General features: G+C 51.4%; 2 protein-coding genes across 6 annotated transcripts in view; both read left to right on the forward strand.

Moving 5' to 3' along the window:
• Positions 1-1482: 1482 nt before the first annotated feature.
• LHX1 (LIM homeobox 1) lies at positions 1483-9064 on the forward strand. 2 transcript variants are annotated; one of them, XM_070061032.1, is made up of 5 exons: positions 1483-2269; positions 4106-4332; positions 4474-4709; positions 5840-6005; positions 6342-9064. In XM_070061032.1, the coding sequence occupies exons 1-5, from the start codon at positions 2100-2102 to the stop codon at positions 6719-6721; spliced, it is 1179 nt and encodes a 392-aa protein (XP_069917133.1). In that variant the 5' UTR covers positions 1483-2099; the 3' UTR covers positions 6722-9064. The 2 variants fall into 2 exon arrangements, with proteins under 2 accessions (XP_069917133.1, XP_002719296.2); XM_002719250.5 differs by having other exon boundaries at positions 4432-4709; positions 6342-8992.
• Positions 9065-12277: 3213 nt separating this feature from the next.
• AATF (apoptosis antagonizing transcription factor) overlaps positions 12278-25858 on the forward strand; it is a 123824-nt gene continuing 110243 nt past the window's right edge. For all 4 annotated transcript variants that reach the window (XM_008271166.4, XM_070061046.1, XM_051824700.2 and 1 more), the window contains exons 1-4: positions 12278-12544; positions 13506-13697; positions 17660-18100; positions 18547-18684. In XM_008271166.4, the coding sequence (XP_008269388.1) occupies positions 12454-12544; positions 13506-13697; positions 17660-18100; positions 18547-18684 (862 nt within the window). In that variant the 5' untranslated portion in view covers positions 12278-12453. The remainder of the gene's footprint in view (positions 12545-13505; positions 13698-17659; positions 18101-18546; positions 18685-25858) is intronic.

Genomic DNA, 25858 nt, shown 5'->3' on the forward strand with positions numbered 1-25858 from the left:
GTTTGTTTTTGTTTGCAAAAGGTGTCTCCGGATCACAATTTTCTCACAACTTCTCGCCAGGGTGGCAACTTCCCACCCGAGGCTCTTCCCCACCCACTCCTTCCCCACCTCCAGGGCGCTGCACCTCCGGTCTCCCCCGCCCCCACAAGCAGACCGCCTGAATCAACTTTCCAAGAGCGCGCCGCGGGAGGCAGACACCCAGATCTCCCGGAGCCCCGGCCCCTGTGGACTTTGGATGGACCGGGGGAGGGCGTACCAAAAGAGGAGCGGGAGGAGGGAGATCCTGCTGCCAAGCTCCCCCTACCCCTCCAAAGACAGGCGCTGTGCCGGGGGGCAAACTTCCAGGCGGAGAAAGTACGGAGGTGAGGCGCAGACAGGCAGAAATGACAGCGCCCGCGAGACTGCAAAGCCAAACCGTGCACCGGGGCTGCCGGACCCAGCTGCACCCCAACCTTGGACGAGGCTCGGTCTTGGATGACCCCACCCTCCCGCAGAGCTCTGGCCTCCGCCTGTGCCTATTCCCGCCCTCTCTCGGTCCCTCCCCCCCGAGACCAACGCCTTACCGGAGCAGGAGGGGGCCCGGGTACCTCGCCGCCCGCCGCCTGCGCCGCGCCGCGCGCGGCCGCGGGTGCTGCCGCCACTGATCCTCGAAACGCGGTCTCCCCGCACTCTCCCGGGCCGGGGGACGCAGAATGGTTTACAGAGGGACCGCGAGGCGCTGATTGGTCACCGGCTGCCGTGACGTCGTCGGGCGCTGCATTAAGGCGAGGGGGCTTGCAGAGCTCAGCCAACAGCCAGGAGCAGTGACCGAGCCGCCGGAGCTGGGGAGAGACGCGCCGGGGCAGCGGACTGGGCCAGGAGACCAGGGACCGAGGGACGCGCGCCCGGGGAGAGCCAGCAACGAGCCGTGGCCCGGGCGGCGACAGCAGGCGGACCGCGGAGCTGCTCCAGCCGCCAGCCTACTGTGGCCGCTGCACCAGGACATTTTAAAAAAGCTCTCAGGCCGGCCCCCTCCCCCCGACTCCTTTCGCGGCAAAAGAGGAAAAACAAAAAGGAACGAAACCCAGATTTGCCACTACAACGAAAAGAGAGGGGGAAAAGGAAAAGAAAAAAAAAAAAAAGTCGAGCGACTGTGGGGTTGGATGCAGGCAGGCGGAGCGCGGGCCGAGCGATGCGGGGCTGCGCGCCCAGGCAGCCGCGAGTTGTGACTGGAGCCACCGTACGTAGCCAGGCGCGGTGAGAAGCCAGCCAGCGTCTCCTCCTCTCAGGAGCCTGGGCGCTGGGAGGGCTGCCCCGAGGACACGGAGGCCGGGCAAGCCACAGGCCGAGGTGACTGGGCCCGGGCGGTCGGGAGCGAGGAGTGCGCCTTGGCTGCGTCTGCCCGAAGTTGTCCCTCTCCGTTCCCGACTGACACAAACACTTCTCCAAAAGGAGGGAAACCTAAGCCACAACAGCAATCAACGAGATCCTCCTCCTCCTCCCTCTCCTCCCTCCCGCCCCCCCAACCCCTGCCCCTCCCCCGACCGCTGCACGATGCCGGCAGTTTAGGATCCAAAGCTTCTCCACTCCTTTGCTTCTTTCCTTGGCCTTTTCCCCCCCTTCTTCTTCAAAGAGGGAGGACGCCCTGGCGGCGGGCAGCCCGGCACGCACGCGCCCGCCCTCCTCGCCCGGCAAAAGCAGATGCACTTTGACTTCTGACAGCTCTACCTCAAGCCCGGGAGAACTCAGCGGCGTCCTCCTCTTCTTCTCCGTCTCCGGTTTCTTTCTTTATTTCCTTTCCCGCCGCCGTTCTCGGTGACCTTCACTCCTCCGCGGGCTCTGGGCAGAAGGGTCGCTTCCTCGCGCGCGCGAGACTCCTCCTCCTCGCCCCGCGCGGCTCGTCGGCGCCCTGGGACTCCCGCGCGCTCATACTCCGTCGAGGCGCCCCCAGGCCAGCGTCGGCCTCGTTGGCCCTCTTTCGATCTCCTGGCGCGGGTTTTGGATTGTGTCTCCTCTCCTTGGAGGGGCGAGGGAGCTCCTGCCGGTCCTCCTCGGGAGTCGTCCCCTTGGCTCGGCTCGCCCCTCTCTTCTCCGGGCCTCCCCCGACCAAACCAAAGACCATGGTGCACTGTGCCGGCTGCAAAAGGCCCATCCTGGACCGCTTCCTCTTGAACGTGCTGGACAGGGCCTGGCACGTCAAGTGCGTCCAGTGTTGTGAATGTAAATGCAACCTGACCGAGAAGTGCTTCTCCCGGGAAGGCAAGCTCTACTGCAAGAACGACTTCTTCCGGTGAGTCCTTCCCTCCCGCGCCTCGGCTGCTCCCTCCCCGCGGGCCCTTCGCGGCCGGCTTCGGATCAGAGGTCAGCGTGGCCACGGCGGCTGCGTTGGAGCTGCCTCTGGAGAGCGCAGCCAAGTCCGGCGGGCGCCGCCTCCTCGCCAGCTGGCGCGCTGGGCGCCCGGGACGCGGCCCTGCTTGCGTCCTGGAAACTGTGCGTCCCGGCTGGTGCTGCACGTGCCTAGGAAGAAAGAGCCTGAGCCCGCCCCGGCCCGGAAGCCCCTCCGAGCGTGGCAGAGTCCAGTCTTTCCCTGACCCAAGCTCTCCAGCTACGGCGCTCTCCGGGCCTTCAAGGGGGTTCGCCCTTGAGGCTGAGCTTAGAAGCCTGAGCCCGCTCCCTGCCGCTGCCTTGTCGCTCTCTGAACGGTCTTGGCGGGAACCGCGGTGCCTTTGGCACGAAGTGTCCCCGCTGCCTGCTGAGACAGCGGCAGGGAACAGCTCGGCTTCGAGGTCGATCCTGCTGGCGCCAGAACCTTCCCGAAACCCAGAGCGGCCTCCAGGCCCAGCTTTGGGCAAACAGCTGCACCATGGCCTGTGCAGTGTCCCAGCTTTCCCCTGCACCCCCCCCCACCCCCCCGCCACCACCACCACTCCAGGCAAGTCGGCCGGACCGCTCCCGAGCCGTCCCAGGCAAAGCGCGTTCCCGGCTCACACCACTTCCAACCGTTGACAAAGCTGAGATTGCGCTCGCTCGTTGGAGCCGGGAGACTTTGCCCTACTCCCGTCCTCCGTTTAGCTTTAAATGGCATTTTCTTAAGGTCGCTATTTTGCTACCACATCCACAGAAACACAAGTCAACAGACAACAGGCGCAACCGCGAATTGTTAATTCCGTCATGCGGTTTTGAAATGTACGGGTTTCGCCTGGCTTGGTCTGTGCTTTCTCCAAATTTGTGGTAACAGATCAAAATGGGGAGAGAGAGGCGAGCCAGGAGGGATGCGGAGCCACCCGGGCCGCTTTGCCCAGAGGCCCGGAGCTCTTGGTCCCCAAGGCCGCTCAGGGACGCTTGGCGATGGGAACGGCGGCGGCGTGGAGCGTTGCACTTGCCGGTACAGCCGAGAGGAAACGCGAGCTGCGCCTTCGCGCTTCCGCCGGCCGCTCCGGGTTTCCTCCACTACGGCTGGATCGGAAACCGTTGCCGGCGAGGCCTGCGCATTGACGGTAGGCTCCCGAGGTCGGACTCTTGCAGAACGCAGCAGGGCGTCTGGAACCCGCTCAGCCCCGCCGCGGCTCCCCGCTTGCACCAATCTGCCGGGCTTCAGGCAGGAACGGGGCAGCAGCCCAGCCACGGCTACCGGGTCTCGCTGCGACCGCATTTGTTTTCTTGCGGTCGGGCCTGGCCTCGCTAAGCCCCAGCTTGTGCGCCGATTCTTTTGCGGGAACGAGAGAGGCGACGCTGGGAGAGAAAAGCAGCGCGCTCCGGGCGTATTTACAGGGCGATCAAATTCGAATTTGACTTTTCCCAAACTAATCGGATACTGAGAGTCCCCAGCCCTCCTTCGCCGTCGCGGCCTTCTTCAGTGACATCCTTCTCCATGGGATAATGCTGGGACTGGGGGAAGCTGGGGCTCCTCGCTCCGACCATGTGTAGCTCCTCTCTCACTTTTCCCTGGTGCGCCGCGCGCTCTCCTGCCTCTTTGCCTGTTTATCCGCCATTCTGCCTCTTTCTCCAACATTGCCCCTCTCATTCGCCACTTCTGCTTTCTACCTCCCCTCTCTTCCTTGCTCTTCTTCCTCCTGGCCCGTCTCCCCGTGCCCATTGCCGACCACCCTGTGCCCACCCCTTGCAGGTGTTTCGGTACCAAATGCGCAGGCTGCGCACAGGGCATCTCCCCTAGCGACCTGGTGCGGAGAGCACGAAGCAAAGTGTTTCACCTGAACTGCTTCACTTGCATGATGTGTAACAAGCAGCTCTCCACTGGCGAGGAGCTGTACATCATTGACGAGAACAAGTTCGTGTGCAAAGAGGATTACCTAAGTAACAGCAGTGTCGCCAAAGAGAACAGCCTCCACTCGGGTGAGCCCCTGATTCCTGGCTCTCCAGGGGTGGGCAGCTGGGTCCTGGGGGAGGAAGGCCTGCCAAGGCTCCCCCTCACCTGTCCTTGCCTCTCCCCAGCCACCACGGGCAGTGACCCCAGTTTGTCTCCGGATTCCCAAGACCCATCACAGGACGACGCCAAGGACTCTGAGAGCGCCAACGTGTCAGACAAGGAAGGGGGCAGCAACGAGAACGATGACCAGAACCTGGGTGCCAAGCGCAGGGGACCACGAACCACCATCAAAGCCAAGCAGCTGGAGACGCTGAAGGCGGCATTTGCCGCCACGCCCAAGCCCACGCGCCACATCCGAGAGCAGCTGGCCCAGGAGACCGGGCTCAATATGCGCGTCATCCAGGTTAGAACCCTCAGGGCATCCTGGCCAGGCGAGAAGCCCCCAGAGTGGAACAGGGGAGCCAGTTGGAGGTTGGCAGCGGGCATGGGCTATGCGGTTCCATAGGGCAGAGACCCAGACACACCGCAGCCTCCCCTGTCTTTGAAATGCTGCCCGTCTGAAGTCCCTCTTCTTCCCAGCCAAGGGAAGGAGAAGGAGAGGGAGGAGTGGGGAGCTCAGTGTGGAGGCTGGGGGAGCGGATATTACTGAAGTCCTCTTTGTACACACACCCTACCCCCACCCCAGCCCCGGTTAGGAAGGAGCAGAGAGGATGCTGTGGGTATCAATCAATTCCTCCGGAATTCACACAACTTCATCTCCCTCCAAGTCCTCAGCTCCACTGTTGTGGGTGTCACGGCTCAGTTAGACAAGCCAAGAGCAGAGATTTCCCCTTCAAAGAAAGTTGGGGCATCCAGCGCACAGTCAGCTCTGCCTTGGGCAAGAGTGGCCTGGGGAGGAGAGGCCATCTGGAAGCAGTTGGGCATGGGGTTGGGGAGCTGGGAGGAGGTGGCACAGCACAGGATGCTGGCTGGTGCCTCTGGTCCAGTGCTGCTAGGTGTTGAGTCCGGTGCCTTCCCCCAGGAGGGTTGAGGTGCAGGCACCTCTCAGCAGGAGGTGCCTGGCCGCACCTGTGCCGGGGAATGGGAGGTTCTGTGTGTGTCACGGCTGTGGAGGGCTGTGCTTGGCGCTTGGAAGTTGCGCCTAGGTGAGAAAAGGAGTGCCTGCCGGGGGCTTGGTGTCACCCTCCTTGGGAGACCGAGTGTCAACTGGAGGCGGTGTTTGTCACTATCACCTCCAGGGACAGTGCAAAGGCAACAGTGTGCGGCACTCTTTTGTCGCGGTTTAGTGTCTGTGTGCAGCCCCCAGAAACTGCCTGTGGCGGTGTGACGGTTAGCAACCCCGAGACTACACCGCAACTGCTTCCCTCCGGACAGGGCTGCCTGCCCAGGTTCCCCCTGCCACACACAGCACACACGCACCGTGGAGCCGGAGTGCCACGCGGTAGAGGGCTGAAGGGCTGTACCCCGCGGGCGTCCGGGGTGGGGAGTAGTAGTGGCGGCTCCGCGTCCTCACCCGCGGCCCGTGTGCTTCAGGTCTGGTTCCAAAACCGGCGCTCCAAGGAGCGGAGGATGAAGCAGCTGAGCGCGCTGGGCGCCCGGCGCCACGCCTTCTTCCGAAGTCCACGCCGGATGCGGCCGCTCGTGGACCGCCTGGAGCCCGGCGAACTCATCCCCAACGGCCCCTTCTCCTTCTACGGAGGTGAGTGCGTGGCTGAATGGCGGGGCGCCCGGCTTCGCTGGATGCGGGTGGCAGTGCGCGGAGGGCGCCGCCCGCGTTTTGTGGAGAAGATGCTAGGTGGGCCGAGGTTGGGGGGTAAATCGGGAGGAGGTGGTGAGACCGACGGACGGATTCCCGGTCCAGAGTGCACTAGGGGGAGCAGGGGCAGCGGCTCCAGTGTCTGCGCCGAGCCTCGTCCTGCGCGGCCGGTACTGCGCAGCGCGTTCCCCAGCCTGCTGACGGGCGCGCTTTCGCGTCCTGTCTGCCCCGCGCGTCCCGAGGGCCTGCCCTGACGCCTTGCTCCCCGCCGCCCCGCAGATTACCAGAGCGAGTACTACGGTCCCGGGGGCAACTACGACTTCTTCCCGCAAGGCCCCCCGTCCTCGCAGGCTCAGACGCCGGTGGACCTGCCCTTCGTGCCCTCCTCCGGGCCTTCCGGGACGCCCCTGGGCGGCTTGGAGCACCCTCTACCGGGCCATCACCCGTCGAGCGAAGCGCAGCGGTTCACCGACATCCTGGCTCACCCGCCTGGGGACTCGCCCAGCCCCGAACCCAGCCTGCCCGGGCCCCTGCATTCCATGTCGGCCGAGGTCTTCGGGCCCAGCCCGCCCTTCTCCTCGCTGTCGGTCAACGGCGGGGCGAGCTACGGGAACCACTTGTCCCACCCCCCAGAAATGAACGAGGCGGCCGTGTGGTAGCGGGGTCTCGCACGGTGCGTGAAGTTCGTGGTTGTACAGAAATGAACTTTTATTTAAGAAAAAACGGGGAAAAAAAAAGAAAAAAAAAACACATGAAAAGTAAGGCCACTCGATTTCTCCGGTCTCGGGGACCGCGCTCAAGACTAGGGAGACTGGATGGGAAAAGGGGACACGAAGCAGGATCCAGATCCGCCTGGAGGTGGAACTGGGATCAGCATGCTTGCTGGCAGAACTGGGGCTCCCGAAAGGATTTCTCCCCACCTCCGACCTGGACCCGGCCCCGGATCCGTGCAGAGACCCTCGGGCGGCGGCGGCGCCAGGATGCCCACGGCGGACGCAGACGCGCGCACTGCCGCCCGGTGATGCCGGGAGCCGCGGGGAGGAAGGCCTGGGGCGCAGCCGGGTGCGGGAGGTGAAGCAGTCGGGTCACTCCCAGGCAAGCCGTGAGGGTTCTAGCTCTGGGATTCGCTCATTAGCGTCTCAGTGCAGCGACAGCGGCAACAAACTCTTATAGCTTCAGAAACACCGACCTGCTGTGCATCAGGTGGGACTCTCTCTATATATATTTTTTGTCTATCTGGGTTTTTGGTTTTTGTTTTTGCCAAAATTGCAAAATCTTAAATGTAAAGCCCTCAGTCTCAACTCTTCTACCTTCACAAAGCTCTACACACACAGAGACACACACACTGGATAGGACGGTCTCCAGTCAGACCTCAGTAAAATGACTTGAACATCAGCTGTACAAGAAAAAGTATTCTACCTTCACACACAAAAAGTAAAAAAAAAAAAAAAAGACTATTGAACTAAAACAGTCAACTGTTTACGTATAAATGTTAAATTCAGGAGTTCAGTGTTTTACTAATATATCCTGTTTTGAAACCTCTTGTTCAAAAACAAAATGTTTTGAGCAATCAACCAAAATTGTTCCTTTTCTTTTCCTGTAGATGTTCTGACAGATTTGCAGGGCTCACTGTGCTAGTATGTAAAAAAAAAAAAAAGTGTTGTTTACACGAGGCAAAGAGAAAACACGATATTCAGACAGTTGCCAAATAGAATAATTATAGCACAAATACTGTAAAGGTGCGTGGCACCAGCAACCTGAGAAAGTGTTAAAAAAAAAAGTGTTACAAGGTTTAAAAAAAAAGAAAAACCATCTTTGCTAATTTTTAGTCCTGTTGAACATTCATGGAATTGTTAATATGACTTATATAGACCCACACAGGTTTTATTTTTGTGTCTTTAAAATAAAAGTCCAAAAATATTTAAATTTTATGGTCAAATATGCAGTCAACAGCTGCTACTTTTTTCTTTATATATTAAATTTCTCATATGTCTTTTATTGTTCTAATAAACCTAAGCTTGTGTGACCTCCAGTGCATATTAGACCATTCACTGTATGAAAGAAAACATGTTGAATAAATTTGTGAGTTTTTAATAAAAATAGAAAATCTGATGTTTAGATAATTGGTGTGTTATTCGATGTTTTCAATAACTAGATTGGAACCCTGATGGGGAGCTGGCTGGGCCCTGGGAAGCCAGGAAGAACAGAGGCAGGATTGGGATGATACGTTGTTGCCTTGGCTGTGTGGTGGCAGCCCTTTGCTAATGCCAAGCCAAGGTTTCTTGCACTGCTTCCTGCTGTTGTTAAGTACAGATTTGCATTCCGTGGCTTTAACTGATACAGTTGAAGAGATGTTGGCTGATATGTTTAATATACAACTTGAAATAGAAATCAAATCCATGGCTCAAAATGAGTGGTCTCAGACTGTGATGAGGCATGCTAAGGGAAGCGTTCTCCTCCCCTCTCCCAGCACATGCAAAATCCTGGGAACACTGGGAGAGGTGGTCCTTTCCAGCTTCAATTCATTTTCCACAGATGATCCTGCTTTCGAATTTGGTAGTTTGAAAGATAACAAAGTGGATGTACACCATAGCTGGAAATGAAATACTTTAATCCCTTTCGCAGAACTGATAGGAAATTGTTGTTTCATAGTTATGTGTTACATTTGAAGTTTCCAAGAAAGAAAACTGTTTCGCCTGGCAAAGGATACGTATTCAGTTTCTCTGAAAAATGACCACAAATAACTAATATAGAAATCAAATTTCAACTGGGCGTTGCCAATAGGTTCTGAAAAGTAGTTCAATCCCTTCTAAGGCTTCATTAGACATGAAAGAAATTTGAATATTTTATCTACTGTGTGGGTATATGTGTGTGTGTTCATGTCAGACAGTAGCAAAGTTCCAGAATTTCTTTCCCATTTCACCTAGATTTCTGTCTGGATTATTTACTTCCTTATTTTTTAAAAATCAAAGGTTTCACATTAAATGGTATGTAATTTTCAGTGCTGTTTTCAGATTTTGTTAAGACGCAGCCAAGTTTCTCCCGCGGAAGCGACTTTAAAATAAGCAATATTTCACTGCATCCATATGATAGTTTATCTAATGGGGGGGGGGGTGACAATCAGGCAGAGATCTGAGTGTGTTCTTTCTGAAATGAAGATTTATGAAATGCAAGAGAGACTTTTCAAACTCCTAGCTTTTGGATGCAGCACACTTCTTTCTCTGCTTTCTTTGCAATCACTGGACCGGCTTCTCTTTTTTGCCCTTTTAGCGTTTATATATATTAAATCATAGCTCATGTATTCATCATAGCCATGACTCTCTTCCTCTTTAAAGACACACTCATTTAACTGAATGCACGCTCATTGGGAAGCTGCATTTTCCTATCAAGGCTACTGAATTATTTAGCAGCTTTATTGTGGAATCAGGGTGTTGGGTAAGAAGCGTTTCAGAGTTGAGCACTCGGAGTGGATTCGCACTCCGCCGCTGCCGCTCCCCTCTGCGCAGTGCCGTCGACTCTGACGGATGCCCGAACAGGTCGGGAGTTTGGAGCCGGGGGGCCCGGGAAGACGTGGTCTTGAAGTGCCAGGGACGGTTCCCCTGCCCATCAATCCCGCGTTGCCCATCGCCGGCGCCGCGGTGCGGGGAAGCGCACCACTGCCCCTACGCCGAGCTCCTGGGAGAGGCTCGCGGACAGCAGGAAAGCGTCCCCGCGGTCCCCTGTCGCCTGGGAGGGCAGCCTGCTCCTCTCCGCCGGGCTTGGCAACCTGGTTTCTCCCTGCGGCCATCTTAAAACCGCCACCTCTGTGCCTCCCGCCACCTGCCCTCCGGGTTCCAGAGGCCGGGAGCGGCCACTGCAAAGACGCGGCAGCCCACCCACCCAACTTCTCCTGGCTGGCCAGGGCAGGGGGCGCTGCTCTGGGAGCTAGGCAAGGTTGGGAAGGAGCACAGGGGGAGATTCAAGGCAAGCACGGCGGCCAGGGTTTGCAACGGGACGGTGGGAAGGGGTTAGGAGGTGTCTGGGAGGCTGTGGGGACCCTGGGTTCCATAAACTCTTGAAACTCCAGGTTAAGTTATCAGGGACTCGTGGGGGAGAGGACTAATGTCAGCCTGCCTCCCCTATGCTGTTCCTACACCTGCCTGACTTGTTGCAAAGGGCAGAGAGAGGCGTGTTCTTTAGGGGCACTGCTCACTTTTAGTCTCACCTCCCGGCACATCTCTGCTCTCATAGTCAGGGGTGGAAAAAAATCTTCAAGGAGGGTGATGTTTTTGAAATTGCCCCTCCCATAGTCCATCCTCTATTCTTGCCCAGCCCTACCCTCCCATCCCCCCTTCTCAAGGAACTGGAATGCACTTGGGAAGGACCCTCTGAGAGCCCTGGAGCCGCTGCCCCCTGCTCCTGGCCTCAGCTTGTCTCAAGTTGCATCCCAAGTCTCAGAGTTCTTTCCTCCCCTCCTGGAGTGCTCCTGCCACTCTGGGGGAGCACTTGGGGCCCTGGTATGTGTGTGACAGTACTGCTGTCTGGATTCCTTCCCATAAAGGTCTTCCGAGTCAGCAGGGAGCAGGACAGAGAAAGGAGGAGAGGGAAGCAGGGTTGCGGCTCTCCCTCTGCTGCGTGTCTGTGCTGCCCAACTTCCTAGCTGACCAGCAGTGTCCTGTCTGCCTGACAGGTCTCTGCCCTGCCTCACCGCCCTCTCCCCTGTCTCCAGCCTCTACCTGGAAGGCCAGGTTGCTAGGTGATTCTTGTGCCCAAAATAGCAAGGGAGGAGGACTGAGGGAGGTAGTTTCCTCCATGTGGGATGGAAGAAATGCTTTTGTACTTCAGATCCAGCACCTGGTCAAGGCCCAAGGAGCACTCTTTTTGCTCTGGGGACTTAGATGTACACACAGGACTGCAATTACACGGGGTAAATTTAGAGACAACAAACCTAGCACATTCTCCTAGCCTGAATGATTTTGTCTGAGGCCTCTGCCTAGCCTGGCATTCTTTCTCTACCATGTCCGAGGGAGTTTGCTCCACAAGTTCTTCTGTTCCGCGGCAGCCCTGGATGTCTTTGTTCAAGGGCCACCCACAACAGGGACACGGGACCCACCACACTCAAGCGGGCTCCTGTCATCATTCTTGACCCGGAGAACGTGGGAAGACTGTAAAAGTCAGGAGCCCAGGTCTAATCCTTTAGGTTTGATGGGAGGCACGGGGGAGCTGTGGGATACAAGTGGTTTGGGCTGTTGCATCCCACGAAGGGGCTCTGAGATCCTTTTGTTTAGGCGGTGCTAGGTTCTTTTGCTCCCCCAGATGCTAGAATGGACCACTCTGTGCTCACACTTAGCCCCTACTGCAGTTGCTGTTTCCAAGTTTGTCAGCCTCCCGGGGCTGACAACGGCAGCAGGCAGAGAATCTAACTTATCTTGTATCTCATCTAGCAGTGCCTGCCACATAGTGGGCAGTCTGGGAATGCTCCACGAAGGAGAGAACATGTAGAGAAATTCTTTTTCCACGTGCCTGCGCGCAATGAAATGCACCTTATTGTTTATAGTTGAGTCTGCCCCTCTGCCCAGTCTTCATTATTCTCGCATTTGAGCCCCAGCTGCGCTCACCTCTGACCAGCAAAGGCAGTCATATGGAGGGGTGTGCAGCAGAGAAATCCCTGCTTCATCGCCCTCTCCCTGCCGGGGCAAAGCTACCTGGAGAAGCCACAGCTCATTATTCCTATTACTAAAGACCCCAGTGGTCTGGTCTGCTTCACATTACACATACAGACACATCCCTGATAAGAAGTCCCCAAAACCAGACCGCCCAGGGGCCGGAGGCGCGAGCCTGGCCCGCGACCCCTGTGAAATGTGAAAAACCCAATCCGGTTAGGGGCCGGGCCTCCTTGGGTCAAAAGGCGAAACGGAAGTTCGAGAAACTTCTCCCATACTCCCTACTCTTTTCCAAATCAGCCACCGTGGGCTACGGCTGCACTACGCTTTACTCCTAAGCCAATCTCGTATAAATTTTGATGCAGATTTCGTGCGAAGTCTGGAGCCGCCCGCCACTCAAACCCTGCTTCGCTCCGGAGGCGGTCACGTGCTCTTGCGCGCTCCCGCACCGCCCAACACAGCGCCGGCCCCCTCCACGCACGCGCACACTCGAGGGGGCGGTGACAACCCCTTCAGCCTTCCGCGCGCTTCCGCCTGGATCCTAGCAACGCTCGCAGTGACGCGGCAGGCCCCGCCCCTTCCCGAGCGCGCCTCCCGGAAGTAGCCGGTCGGGAGCTGAGCGCTGTACTCCGCGCGGTCCTCGGTAGTGGTGTCGGGGCGTGAGGACCCGGCTGGCGGGGACAGAGTGTGCCTTCTCGGCGCTTGGGCTGCGTCTTCACCTGCGTTGTTCCGACCGAGACCTGGGGACGATGGCGGGGCTGCAACCTCTGGCGCTGCAGCTGGAACAGTTGTTGAATCCCCGACCGCGCGAGGCGGATCCTGAGGCCGACCCGGAGGAGGGTGAGGCCTGACGGGGGCAGGCCACGTGCGGAGCTGCGGGACTGGGTCCTGGAGAGCCGGGGGGCCGCCCGGGAGGGACAGGCAGCCAAAGCCTTGCGGCCCGGCCTGCTCCGTTTCCCCTGAGCTCGGGAGGAGGCCTTGGGCTAATCTGGATGCGCACCCTAGACCTGGTGCGCGGGTGGGTGGGCGACCGTGGCGAGCACTCGCGCGGAATGCTGGTCCTAGGGTTACCTTGGGCGAGGGCTGTTGGAGAGTGCAGGAATAGCCGGGGGAAGGTTACCTTTCCGAATGCCCTGACCGGTGTTGGCGTTAGGCAGGGAGGGTCGGAAGGCGCACCGCTGGTTTATATTCCCGACTAGCAGTGCCCCAGAACTTCCTTAGGGAACCCAGGAAAAAGTTGCACTCCCTGGTGCTGTTTAAGCAAGCTCAAGACGCTTGCTCGGGGTGCGCCGGCCGAGCCTGCGGTTCTGTAAGCCGCTGTTCCAGCTCTGGGGGGGGAGTGATCCTGTTTTAAAACTTGAGGCGGAGAAGTGCGAGGAAGGGAGAACGAGGAGAGAGGAATGCTAGGGCTGATCCACGACTTGGGAATTCCAGTTGAAGCAACTGGGGACTGTGCAGCCAGGGTAAGCGAAGCCACCTCCCTGCAGGGTGGCAGCGAGTCGGGCAGTTAGGGCATGACTGCTGGGAGGAGCTACTGTCCTGTGGCAGTGGAATTAGACTAGTTTTGTAGGAACCGAGGCGTAGCAAGGTCTCCACTAGTACAGGCGGAGTCAACTTTCCCGTCGCCAGCAGCGGTGAGGCTGTGGTCCGCCTACCTGGAGAGGTAGTGAGTTCGCTCTTTCTGGAAGTTGGGGCTTCTTGGAGAGAACATTCGAGGGTGAGCCAGAAGGATCGAACAGGGTTCTCATGAAAGTTCCTCCCCACCTGGAGAATCTGATTACTTTTCTGCCTCCCCCCACAGACACTGCTGCCAGAGTGATTGACAGGTTTGATGAAGGGGAAGAAGGGGACGGTGATTTCCTGGCGGTCGGTAGCATTAGAAAACTGGCATCGGCCTCCCTCTTGGACACAGACAAAAGGTATTCTGGCAAGACCATCTCTAGGAAAGCTTGGAAGGGAGACCAGTGGGAGCAGACTCTGCCAGGTTCATCTGGTGAGTAGACATAACTGCATGGAATGCATCGTAACGTAATTTTTTAGGGTCAAGATCCTTTTGTTTCTGTTTTTGTTTTGATCTCTGCGGGACCAGGCTCTGTGCCCCTACCTGTTATCTTAGGAGAGGCCATTGATTTGTCTTAGAAGGGGCCTTAGAGGTTGCTGCGTTTCATTTCAGCAGGAATCTGAAGCCCAGAGTTATTAAATTGCTGCACTCCGTAGGTCCAGACTAGTGGTTTCTCCCTACAAGGAGTGAAAGAAGAGGCAGTGCATGGAGGCTGTGGAAGAGGGCCAGTGCTGGGAAAGTGCTATGTCTGACGGCTGCACTGCTGTTGGGTTTTGACCCTTTCCCTTTGGTTTGTCAGCTCTTGCATCCATCAAGTCGCTGTAAACATTAGTTATTTGTAAAACTCACGTTTTGCTATTGTAAAAATAACATAATGCTTCCCTTTTCCTTCCAAGAGAGTTGGGAGGATGTGTGCCTGCACTTTTAAAGAATTATAAGTTTCTGAGTGGAAGAAGGGGCTGAATATGGTGATTATCAAGAGGATGCCATTTGTTTTCCTTTAGAGAGGTCAGGGTGCCATGTTGAGAAGCCACAGATAGTATAAAAGGAACTATCCTTCAGGTTATGATATCTGCGATGTAGCCCTTGATGTAGTTCTGGGAGCTCCTGATAAGCTCATTTCATATGCTTTGCCTAGAGACTGATAAAGAGACCAATCATGAGACAAATATGATAATATTTATTGAGCTCTCACCATGTGTCAGCTACTGTGGTTAGCTCTTTAATTTAAGTTCTAACAGTCTGGGATGCAGTAAGTTCTCAAAAAATATTATCACCATCATCATCACATGTATCATCTCATTTAATCCTCTCAGTAGCCCAAGAGGTTGGTATTATATATCCCCATTTTAGAGATAAGGAAATTGAGGGGCAGATTTGTTAGGTAACTTACTCAGGGTCATGCAGTTAGTAAGTGGCAGAGCTAGGATTCACATGAATGCAGTCTGACTCTAGTCTGTGCTCTGCACTACTGTGGTGTATGAATGTTTCTTGGTCTGAGGGATGCATGGCATAAAGAATGTAAAGGATTATTTCTGTTGACTGTTTTGCACTTAGATTTTGTATTTATGCTTTTTACAGCCTTCTCTTTGCCTTAAGTTTATGTATACCTCTTAAAAAAAAGTATTTTGGGGGCCAGCATAGTGGCTCAGTAGGTTAAGCCACTGCCTGCAATGCCGGCATCCCATATGGGCACTGGTTCAAGTCCCGGCTGCTCTACTTCCATTCCAGCTCCTTGCTAATGCAACTGGGAAAGCAGTGGAAGATGGCCCACATATTTGGGCCCTTGCACCCACATGGATACCTTGATGGAGTTCTGGGTTCCTGGCTTCGGCTTGGCTCAGTCCCAGCCATTGTGGCCATTTGGAGAATGAATCAGCTACTGGATGATATTTGTCTCTCTCTTAACTATGTTTCAAGTAAATAAATAAACCTTTAAAATTTTTTTTTCTGAGTCAGAGAGAGGGTCCCCATCTGCTGGCTCATTTCCCTAAGTGCCTGCATGCTAGGGTTGGGCTGGGCTGGGTCAGAGCTTACACTGGGAGCCGGGAACTCTGTCCAGGTCTCCCATATAGGTGGCAGGAGCTTAGTTAGTGAAGCAATCACTGTTGCCTCCAGGGTCTGCAAGCTGAGTTAGGAGCTGGAGGCTGGTACTGAATCCAGGAACTTTAGTCGGATGTGGGCATCTTACCCAGGGACTTAACCACTGGGCCGAATGACCACACCTATAAAACTCTATAAAGAAATACTGAAGACCCATCACATTTTCAAAACTAGTTCATTTTATTGAAGACAGTTGTCAGTAAGTGATTTCTTTGTAAAAATCATCCTTGCTGTACATGGGGCTTTTATGTTCTACCCTGGAAGAGATTGGATAATCAGTAAAAATCTTTGAGTTATCAGGTGATGGCCCTAAGCACAAGTAAAACCAGGAGCCTTAACTGGTACTCTGTCTACTGCAGGATCAAGTTCAGGCTCCTTCCCAGGAAAACATGACTCTTCCTGATCGCATCTCTGAGCAGCTCTGCAGGCCCGCCTCTCACCATTTGCTTGTGCATTTTGCACTCCAGTGCTGTTTCTCTCTCTGGTAACTGTTGTTTACACTTCATAAGTAAGATTGTAATGTCTTCTTCCAGGGAAGCCCTTCCTTGCCTTTCCAGAAGAGCTGGTGGTTCCTTCTCTGAACTCTGTATTAATGACATTGTAATGTGATGATTAGATGCATATCCACCACTCCCACCAGACTGTCATCTTCTCCCTTTAGTATTAAATTATGTTTGTCTTGCCTTAGCCCTTTTTTTTTTTTTTAGTATTTATTTATTTATATATTTGAAAGGCAGAGTTACACAGAGAAGGAGAGGCAGAGAGAGAGAGAGGGAGAGGTCTTTCATCCACTGGTTCCCTCCCCAATGGTTGCAACAGCTGGAGCTACGCTGATCCAAATCCAAGAGCCAGGAGCTTCTTTTGGGTCTCCCATGTAGGCGCAGGGGCCCAAGGACTTGGGCCATCTTCTACTGCTTTCCCAGGCCACAGCAGAGAGCTGGATCAAAGAACAGCCAGGACTTGAACCAGCACCCATATGGAATGCCAGCACTGCAGGCGGTGGCTTTACCTGCTATGCCACGGTGCTGGCCCCTTGCCTTAGCCTTTATCCATCTACACTTGGCTCATATTTTATAAATATGCAGTAAATAGTATATACTGATGTGATAGAGTATACATTTGGGATAATTAACGATGAACTGTATTTTTTCAGATTCAGGTATGGCAAAACTGATAAATCCTGAACATCAGTTGAAGTGCTAGCATTCTTCATCATCCAGCTCAAATGCTGTCCTTTGCGTGGTTGCAAGCACTGTTTAAATTCACTTGCATTTCAGTTAAAATTTCTCTCTGTGCTATTGAAATTTTGTCAAAGCACTTCTGATTCTTTCCTGTATTACAATATTTATTTATTTATTAAAAATTTTATTTATTTGAAAGGCAAGGTTACAGAGAGAAGGAAAGATAGAAAGAGAGGGAGAAAGAGATCCTCCATCTACTAGTTCACTCCCTGAATGGCTACAACATCAGTCTGGGCCAGGAGCCAGGAGCTTTTCTTCTTCCTTTTTTTTTTTTTTTTTAAAGACTTATTTATTGATTTGAAAGAATTACAGAGAGAAAAGGAGAGGGAGAGAGATATCTTCCATCTGCTAGTTCACTCCCCAAATGATCATGATGGCCAAGGCTGAGCCAGGTGGCTGAAGTTAGAAGTCAGGAGCCAGGAGCTTCATCTGGTTCTCCCACATGGGTGACCTGGGCCCAAACACTTGGGCCATCTTTTTCTGCTTTTCCCAGGCCATTAGCAGGGAGCTGGATTGGAAGTGAAGCAGCCTGGACATGAAACAGCTCCTATATGAGATGCCAGTGTCATAGGTGGCAGATTTACCATGATGCCAGCCCCAGGGACCAGGAGCTTTATTTGGTCTCTCATGTGGGTGGCAGGGGCCCAAGCACTTAGGCCATCTTCTGTGCTTTCTCAAAGTATATTAGCACGGAGCTGGATCACAAGTGGAGCGGCCAGGACTTGGACCAGCACCCATATGGGATGCTGGCATTGCAGACTGCTGGTTAACCTGCTTCACCACAGTGTGAGCCCCTGCATTACAATTTTTACAGGTCTTTCTCACTAGAACCTTTCATTAGGGCAGGATCCATGTTCTATTCTTTGCTTCCTCCATGCCATTTCAGAGATAGTAGGTAGGTAATACACATTTGTAGAATGGAGTTGAGTACAATAATACATTCTTCCCCCCGATTCCATAATTCTTTAGTTGAAAAGAAAGATATGGCCTGGTATTTTTCTTTGAACAACAGCCAATTTTTCTTTCTTCCCTCCCTCCCTTCCTGTTCAGACAAGGAAACACCTGATGAGGAAGAGCCTGGAGATACAGACTCGGAGGGACTGGGTCTGGAGGGCTCTGATGAAGACCTGAGTGCCCCTGAGGAACAGGAGTATGCTGATGAGGAAGAGGAAGAGGAAGAGGGAAGGAAGAAGAGGAGCAGGAGCCGCTCTGCACACACGCCAGGCTTCCGAGTGCAGAGCATCAGTGACTTTGAGAGATTTACTGAGGGAATGGATGACCTTGGGAGCGGTGAGGACGAGGAGGATGAAGATGAAGAGAGTGGCATGGAGGAAGGGGAGGAAGGGGATGAGGAGGAGGACTTGGAGCGTGAGAGTGAGGAAGACAGGGCTGGAGACAGGAACAGTGAAGACGATGGTGTGGTGATGACCTTCTCCAGTGTCAAAGTTTCCGAGGAAGTGGAAAAAGGACGAGCTGTGAAGAACCAGATAGGTTTGTGCATGGTTTTGTTGCTTGTTTTTTCAGAGTATCTGCTTTTTGTTTGTTTACTGTTTGTTTTTGGCTGTGCTGTCTTTTCCATGTCCTTCCAATTAGTTTGTGACATGCCCCGCTTACCCAGAGGGCTAAAGCCCATTCCTCCATGCTTAGCCAGCCGCCTCTGTGCTGAGCTGCTTAACTGGTTCTGCTCTAGTACTTCCGGCCACTGTGGAAGATTGAAGAGTGTTTTCCCCACTCCTTGGGCTTTAGCCTTCCTTCTCTCATGTAGCAAATATTTGCTTCCAAGATACAGAATTTATTTCCTATAATAGAGAGTGTTTCCATGGCATGAAACTGATAAAGCTATGCTGCCTGGAGATTGGCGTGGTTTCCTGCCCCTCCTCCCTTCCATCCCAGGAAGATTTGACAAGTCAGTGATGGCATTCTGGTTTTCTTTTTAGCACTGTGGGATCAGCTCTTAGAAGGAAGGATCAAACTGCAGAAAGCTCTGTTGACCACTAATCAGCTGCCTCAACCAGATGTTTTCCCTATTTTCAAGGACAAAGGTGGTCCAGAATTTGCCAGTGCCCTGAAAAATAGTAAGTATACTTCTGCCATATTGGGATACTTAGAAACACTGGGATACTTTGGACTACACTGGGATTGATGGGAAGGAAGAAGAGAAGACAAGATACTATTTTAATGATGTTATGATAGCATGGTGATTTCAAAACCCCCTCCCCAAAATAGCACTATAACCCTTTTATCAAGTGAAGACAACTTTGATTGAATGGATTGTGTGTTCTGCTTTCTTCTCCCCGGTCCTCATTCCTCCCTCACCTTTCTTTAGGTTTTCTGAGTATTTCTTTAATGCTTGGGGAAGACTGAAAACCCCCTGACCTTAGAATGAAAGGCAGTGAATGAGTAATTAAACTCATCATTTAAACGGGTTGTATCATGCGCTTAGAAGATGCCTGCCTTTGGGAGGTCTTTAAACAATGTGCTAAGATGATCTTGCTCGTATTTTCTCATAGAGTGAGGAACGATGGGGACTGTAAAGGGAAGAATACGTTTGGAACAGAAGTGTGGAACTGTTAGAATTCTAGAAGAGAGCAAGAATGTAGAGACTGTTGGGTGCTCAGTCCCCTCATTTTCCAGAGGAGGGCCAGAGAGGATGACTTGCCCAAAGTTAGGAGCTCGCTGATGCATGGCAGAGACAAAAGCGCCAGCTTTTCTCCCTGCAGGAGCTTCCTGCACAACACTGCCTGCGTGTTTTGTGGGCCTGGATGCCCAGAGACACAGGACTGGGCACACAGAGGTTTGGGATGAGTGTGCTGTGGTTAGAATCATTATTTGCATGCTGAAAAATGGTGTTTTCACTTGTTGTTTAAAGAGTATCATGGAGTTAGAGTTGGCATATACCTGAGGAGGATGTCTGATTTGGCTAATGCCTCTAGGTAGAGCCATGTTAAAATCCTTCAAGTAAATGACATATGATTGGTAGGTTATAGAATTCTGTAAACATTTTGTGTAGGCAAATACCTGATTTGATTTAGAATGATTTTCTACAGACTAATTTTTATTTTTTTAAAAAGATTTATTTATGGGGCCAATGCTGTGGTGCAGTGGGTTAAACTATGACCCACAGTGCCAGCACCCCATATAGGTGCCAGTTCGAGTCCCAGCTGCTCCCCTTCCGATCCAGTTCACTGCTAATTGGCCTGGGAAGCAGTAGTAGATGGTCCAGGTCCCTAGGCCCCTGCATCTATGTGGGAGATCGGGAAGAAGCTCCTGGCTTCGAATTGGGTCAGCTCCAGCCATTGCAGCCATTTGGGGAGTGAATCAGTGGATGGAAGATCTCTCTTTTTGTCTCTCCCTCTCTCTTTGTAACTCTGTCTTTCAAATAAATAAAGTAAATCTTAAAAAAAAAAAAGAAAAAAAGAAAAAAGCCAACAACTCAACAGCTGGGACTCAGGTTGGCACTCTGCTATGGGATGCATCCTGAGCAGTAGCTTAACCCACTGCACCACAAAGCCCACCTCCATAGAGTCCAGTTTTTAGATTTTATGTCCTTCGTACTTGAAGTCTGTTTCCTGTGTGAGAAGTAGGCAGTCCTCACAGGAAGCCTGGATGGACTATGAGGGTAGACCGTTTTTACCCCCTTTGTCAGCTTTCCCTCCTTTCTCCCTTAAATAGGTAGGGTGGTGCTTTTCAAACTTCTTGAGATTTTTGGAACACTTCTGCTATTTTTAATGCCCTGGTACCCTAGTTCCTGATAGACCTTTGGATGAGAACCAGGCTGCTTTAGTTTAAATATCTCACAATGAAGCCTTTTTTGTTTTGCTAACTCTTTGTTCTTACTTAAGCCTTTCGCAATTTTAAAAAGAAATTTCATTTTAAAATGTGGCTTTTTTTTTCTTTCTTTCTTTTTTTTTTTTTTTTTTGACAGGCAGAGTGGACAGTGAGAGAGAGTGACAGAGAGAAAGGTCTTCCTTTACCGTTGGTTCACCCTCCAATGGCTGCTGCGGCTGGCGTGCTGTGGCTGGCGCGCTGCGGCCAGCGCACCGCTCTGATCCGAAGCCAGGAGCCAGTACTTCCTCCTGGTCTCCCATAGGGTGCAGGGCCCAAGCACTTGGGCCATCCTCCACTGCACTCCCGGGCCACAGCAGAAAGCTGGACCGGAAGAGAGGCAACTGGGACAGAATCCGGCGCCCTGACCAGGACTAGAACCCGGTGTGCCGGCGCCGCAGGCAGAGGATTAGCCTATTGAGCTGCGGCGCCAGCCTTAAAATGTGGCTATTTTAAGGATTAGCATCAGATATAATTGACACATTCTTAGATATCATGTAGTTTCTTTAGCCGTTTTAATGTTATTTAATTTTGATGTTAACAAAGAGTTCTCCTTATTTTAATCTGTCTTTTTTGTACATAGCCAGTTTTCTTTGCCTCATTGGTAAATATTGGTTAACCTGACAAAGATGGGTTGTAGAAAAGAGAGAAGAAAGGAATGTTTGGTGTCATATTTTTATTTTTTAAAGATTTATTTATTGACTTATTTGGAAGAGTGACAGAGAGGGCGAAGCAGAGAGAGAGAGAGATTTTCCATCTGCTGGTTCACTCCTCAGATACCCTCAACAGCCTGGGCTGATCAGGCTGAAGCCAAGATCCAGGAACTCCATCCTGGTCTCCCACGCGGGTGGCAGGATGCCAAGTATTTGGGTCATCTTCTGTTGTTTTCTTAGGTGCATTAAAAGGCAACTGGAATGGAGCAGCTGGGAATGTCTTGAGCTGAATATGCAATATGGGATGGCAACTTTGCAAGCAGCAGCTTAACTCACTGGACCACATTGCCTGCCCAGGTGTCATATATTCTAAAATGGGAAGATGGAGTTCTCTAGTTCCCAGAATGTCTGCATCTGAAGGGTAGCCAATTTTTGTTTCAACTTTTTTTCTGAAAAGTTTTTTTTTTAATTACTTTATTTATTTGAAAGTCAGAGTTACACAGAGAGAGAAAGAGAGAGAGAGAGAGAGAAAGAGAAAGAGAGAAAGAGAAAGAAAGAGAATCTTCCATTCCTTTGGTTCACTCCCCATTTGGCCACAATGGCTGGATCTGAGCTGATCCAAAGCCAGGAGCCAGGAGCTTCTTCCAGGGTCTCCCACATGGGTGCAGGGGCCCAAGGACTTGGACCATCTTCTACTGCTTTCCCAGGACACAGCAGAGAGCTGGATCGGAAGAGGAGCAGCCAGGACTCGAACCAGCGCCCATATAGGATGCTGGTGCTGCAGGCTGGGGCTTTAACCCGCTGCACCACAGTGCAGGCCCCCTGAAAGTTTTATTTATTTGGAAAGGAGAGAGATAAGGAGAGAGAGGAGATTTCCCATCTGCTGGTTCACTCCTGAAATACCTGCAACAGCTAAGTGGTCTAGCCTGAAGCCAGGAGCCTGGAATACCATCCAGGTCTCCCACACTGGTGACAAACCCAGGCACTTGGGCCATCACTTGCTGCCTCCAAGGCACATTAGCAGCAAGCTGGATTAGAAGCAGAGGGTGGGACATAACCCCACGCACTTCATTATGGGATGCAGGAATCCTAAGTGGTAACATTAATCTGCTGTGGCACAGTACCCACCTGTTTCAACTTTGTTTTGATAGTGTGATTGTGATGTAATATGTTATTTATTTCACTGTCTTGGTAAATAATTTAAGAAAAGTTTCTAAGCTACAATATTTTGGATGACCAATATATACTGTGTTGTACAGCTGATTGTTTTTGTTTTGACAGGCAGAGTAGATAGCGAGAGAGAGACAGAGAGAAAGGTCTTCCTTTTGCCGTTGGTTCACCCTCCAATGGCCGCCACAGCTGGCGCGCTGCGGCTGGCACACCACGCTGATCCGAAGGCAGGAGCCAGGTGCTTCTCCTGGTCTCCCATAGGGTGCAGGGCCCAAACACTTGGGCCATCCTCCACTGCCTTCCCGGGGCCACAGCAGAGAGCTGGCCTGGAAGGGGAACAACCGGGAAAGAATCTGGCGCCCCGACCGGGACTAGAACCCAGTGTGCCGGCGCCACTAGGTGGAGGATTAGCCTATTGAGCCGCGGCGCTGGCCAACATAGACCGATTTGTACCAACCTTAAAACAAACACTGGAACTAATGTCTTTAATTGAATCTCTTTGTCAGTTTGCTTGGTCTTACAAAGTAAAGTCAGACTACTTGGGTTTAGATACCATCTCAGCAATGGATTAGCTGTATGACCTTGAGCAAGTTACTTCTCAGTAAAATGGGGATAAAATGGTTGTGAGGATTAAAGGGCATAATCAATCCAAAGCATTAACACAGTATCTGGCGCATGTCATACCATAATTGTTATCTTTTTCTTCTGAGAGAGATGTTTGGCAGTGTGTTCAGCCATCTGAATGATTGTCCTTACTGTAGCTAACCATTATCCCTACTTTTTAATTTAGTGAAATTCCTGTTACAATTAATTAGTTAATATTTTTAAAGCTTGCTGCTTTTTTTTTTTTTAAGTATATTTACTTATTTGAAAGGTAGAGAGAGAGAAGAGAGATTGATCTTCTATCTACTGTTCACTCTCCGAATGTCTACAGCGGCTGGGGCTAGGCAGGCCAAATCTAGGAGCTGGAACTAGATCCCATTCTCCCAAATGGGTGGTATGGGCTCAGGTATGTTAGCTATCATCTATTTCCTAGGTTGTATATTAGTAAAAAACTGGAATTGGAAGTGTAGCCAGGACTTGACTCCATGCACTCTGATACAGAATGTGGGCATCCCTTGCAGTGGTTTTTTTTTTTGTTTGTTTTTTGTTTTTTAAGTTTATTTGTTTGAGAGGCAGAGTTATAGACAGAGCGGGAGAGACAGAGAGATCTTGCATCCGCTGGTTCACTTCCCAAATGGCTGCAATGGCTAGAGCTGGGCCAATCTGAAGCCAGGGGCTAGGAGCTTCTTTTGGGTCTCCCCTGTGGGTGCAGGGACCCTAGGACTTGGACAATCATCTACTGCTTTGCCAGGCCATTAGCAGAGAGCTGGATCAGGAGAGGAACAGCTGAGACATGATCTGGTACCCACATGGGGTGCTGGCACCATGGGCAGAGGCTTAACCTACTTCTCCACAGTGCCAGCCCCCCTAGCAGTGTTCTAACAGCTGTGCCAAATGCCCAGCCCTCACTACATAATTTAAATTAACTGTTTTTTCCAGAAATGGGTAGTGTTACAATCTTTTATAATACTTATAATTCAGCTTTGGCCTCTGAGGTCACTATTAATAGGTGGCTAGAGATTTCCTTATGGTCAAACCAAGTTCCTACCTCCCTGAAACTGTTAACCTGCCTTTGAAATATTCCGTTGGCTTTGGTGACACTCCATGTGCTGCCTGAGTTCTTCCTTTCTGGTTTCAAATTCTCCTTTTATCCTGTCAGTGTAAATTTCATTGCATTTAGAATCCTGTCTTTACGTTGTATTTTCTTAAGATATTCTCTCCTTGGCACTCTCATTTATTCTCTTAGCCCCAAGTGTAGCCTCTGACACAGCAGGAGTCCAGCTCTGTTCTAGCTGGTACACTCCTGAGCACCACGCCTTCGTACCATCAGCATGCCACACTCCAGAAACGGAATGAATTCACCCTGCTCCCCAGTTACTGTGCTGGTACACATTGGTAATTCTGACTCTTAAACCATGAAATGATTTCAGAGACATTGTTTGATATTTTAGTGGCTGCAAAGGTGGTAAGTTATGAATAACCTTAACAAAACTAAAGGATTTTTCTGCACAAAACCAACTCTTTTTTCTAAAGAGTTTTTTCTTTTTGGCTTTGATTTTCTTTTAAAAATTAATACTCTTCTAGAGGAGGGTATTTTGTGTTGATGACAGTAGTATGTCAGGAAGAAGACAAATTACTTAAGGAAGGGGCTTGTTTTGTGGCACAGCAGCACTAAGATGATGCCAGCCTCCCATAGCAGAGTGCTGGTTTCATTCCCAGCTGCGCTGCTTCTGAACCAGCTCCCTGCTAATGTGCCTGGGAAAGCAGCAAATGATGGCCCAATTACTTGGGCCCCTCCCGCTCATGTGAGAGACCCAAATGGAGTTCTGAACTCCTGGCTTTGGCCTGGCCCAGCCCCTGCTCTTTCAGCCATTTGGGGAGTGAACCAATGGATGGGAGATATCTCTCTCTGTCTCTCCCTCTTTCTGTCTATTTCAAACAAACAAGCTTTTTCAAATAGTTACTTAAGGAAATCTTAGCATGAGTTATTTAAAACTTTTCATCATGGAGTATATGGAACCTTTGTAAAGGTAGTAAGAATGATACAGTGACCTTCCATATACTGTAACCATCTTAAGCAGGTGCCAGTCTTATTTCTTTTGTACTTACACTGATTCCCCACCCTGCCCTGGATTATTTTGAAGCAAATCACAGACATCTCTTCTTTTATCAGTAAATGTTTCAGGATTTAAAGAAATCAAAACAACATTGTCTTACATACAAGCATTAGCAATAATTTCCTAGTAAGCATGACTGGGCAAGCGGGAGAATTGGGAACATTTCTGTGTCAGGCAGTCTCTACTGTCTTTTTCAGAGTTGTTCTATAGCTTTAAATGAAGTGATTAAAGGAAAGCTAAACTGCAGCCATAATGAGTTGACCTTTTAGTGAAATGCATGCTATTAATGTATTTAATGAGATGCTTACAGACTGCAGTGAGTACCATGTTTCATTACAGGTGTAAAATGCAATATCGTTAAAGACCTTTAATAGAAACAATGCTTGACATTTTGATATTTCCCATAAGCAAAACATGCAAGAACACAGTATAATGTAATATAAATGTAGAGGAAGGATTAAATTTTTTTACTTGTCTAAGTATAAAAATAAATTCCAGTCTTGGGTAGATATGTGATACAGCAGTTAGCTTGACACTTGGGATACCTGCAGCCCGTTTTAGAGCTCCTTATTTGAGTCCTGGCTTCTCTGCTTTTGATCCAGCTTCTTGCCAGTGCTCTTACTGGGAAGCAGCAGGTGATAGTGCAGGTATTTGGGTCTCTGCCACCTGTTTTGGACACCCAGATTGAGTTTTGACGCCTGGCTATTCCAGGCACTTGAGGAGTGCACCAGCTGGTGTAAGATCTGTCTCTATCTGTGTCTCTGTCTCCCTGCCTTTTCAAATAACACTGAAAGTAGATACTTATCAATAAAGTGTATTTTCTTTGCTCCCCCACATCTTTCTACTTCTAATTCATTTGCTTCCTCTTTGTGTGGCTTTTT

The sequence above is a fragment of the Oryctolagus cuniculus genome, chromosome 17, assembly GCF_964237555.1.
Source record: "Oryctolagus cuniculus chromosome 17, mOryCun1.1, whole genome shotgun sequence".
Lineage (NCBI taxonomy): Eukaryota > Metazoa > Chordata > Mammalia > Lagomorpha > Leporidae > Oryctolagus > Oryctolagus cuniculus.

What these genes read in the sequence shown, in the direction of transcription:
- LHX1 (XM_002719250.5), top strand. Translation starts at nt 2,100, where the DNA reads ATGGTGCACTGTGCCGGCTGCAAAAGGCCCATCCTGGACCGCTTCCTC. An exon ending in TGCAAGAACGACTTCTTCCG is followed by an intron (nt 2,270 to 4,105) that starts GTGAGTCCTTCC and finishes CACCCCTTGCAG; the next exon opens with GTGTTTCGGTACCAAATGCG. An exon ending in TCAATATGCGCGTCATCCAG is followed by an intron (nt 4,710 to 5,839) that starts GTTAGAACCCTC and finishes CGTGTGCTTCAG; the next exon opens with GTCTGGTTCCAAAACCGGCG.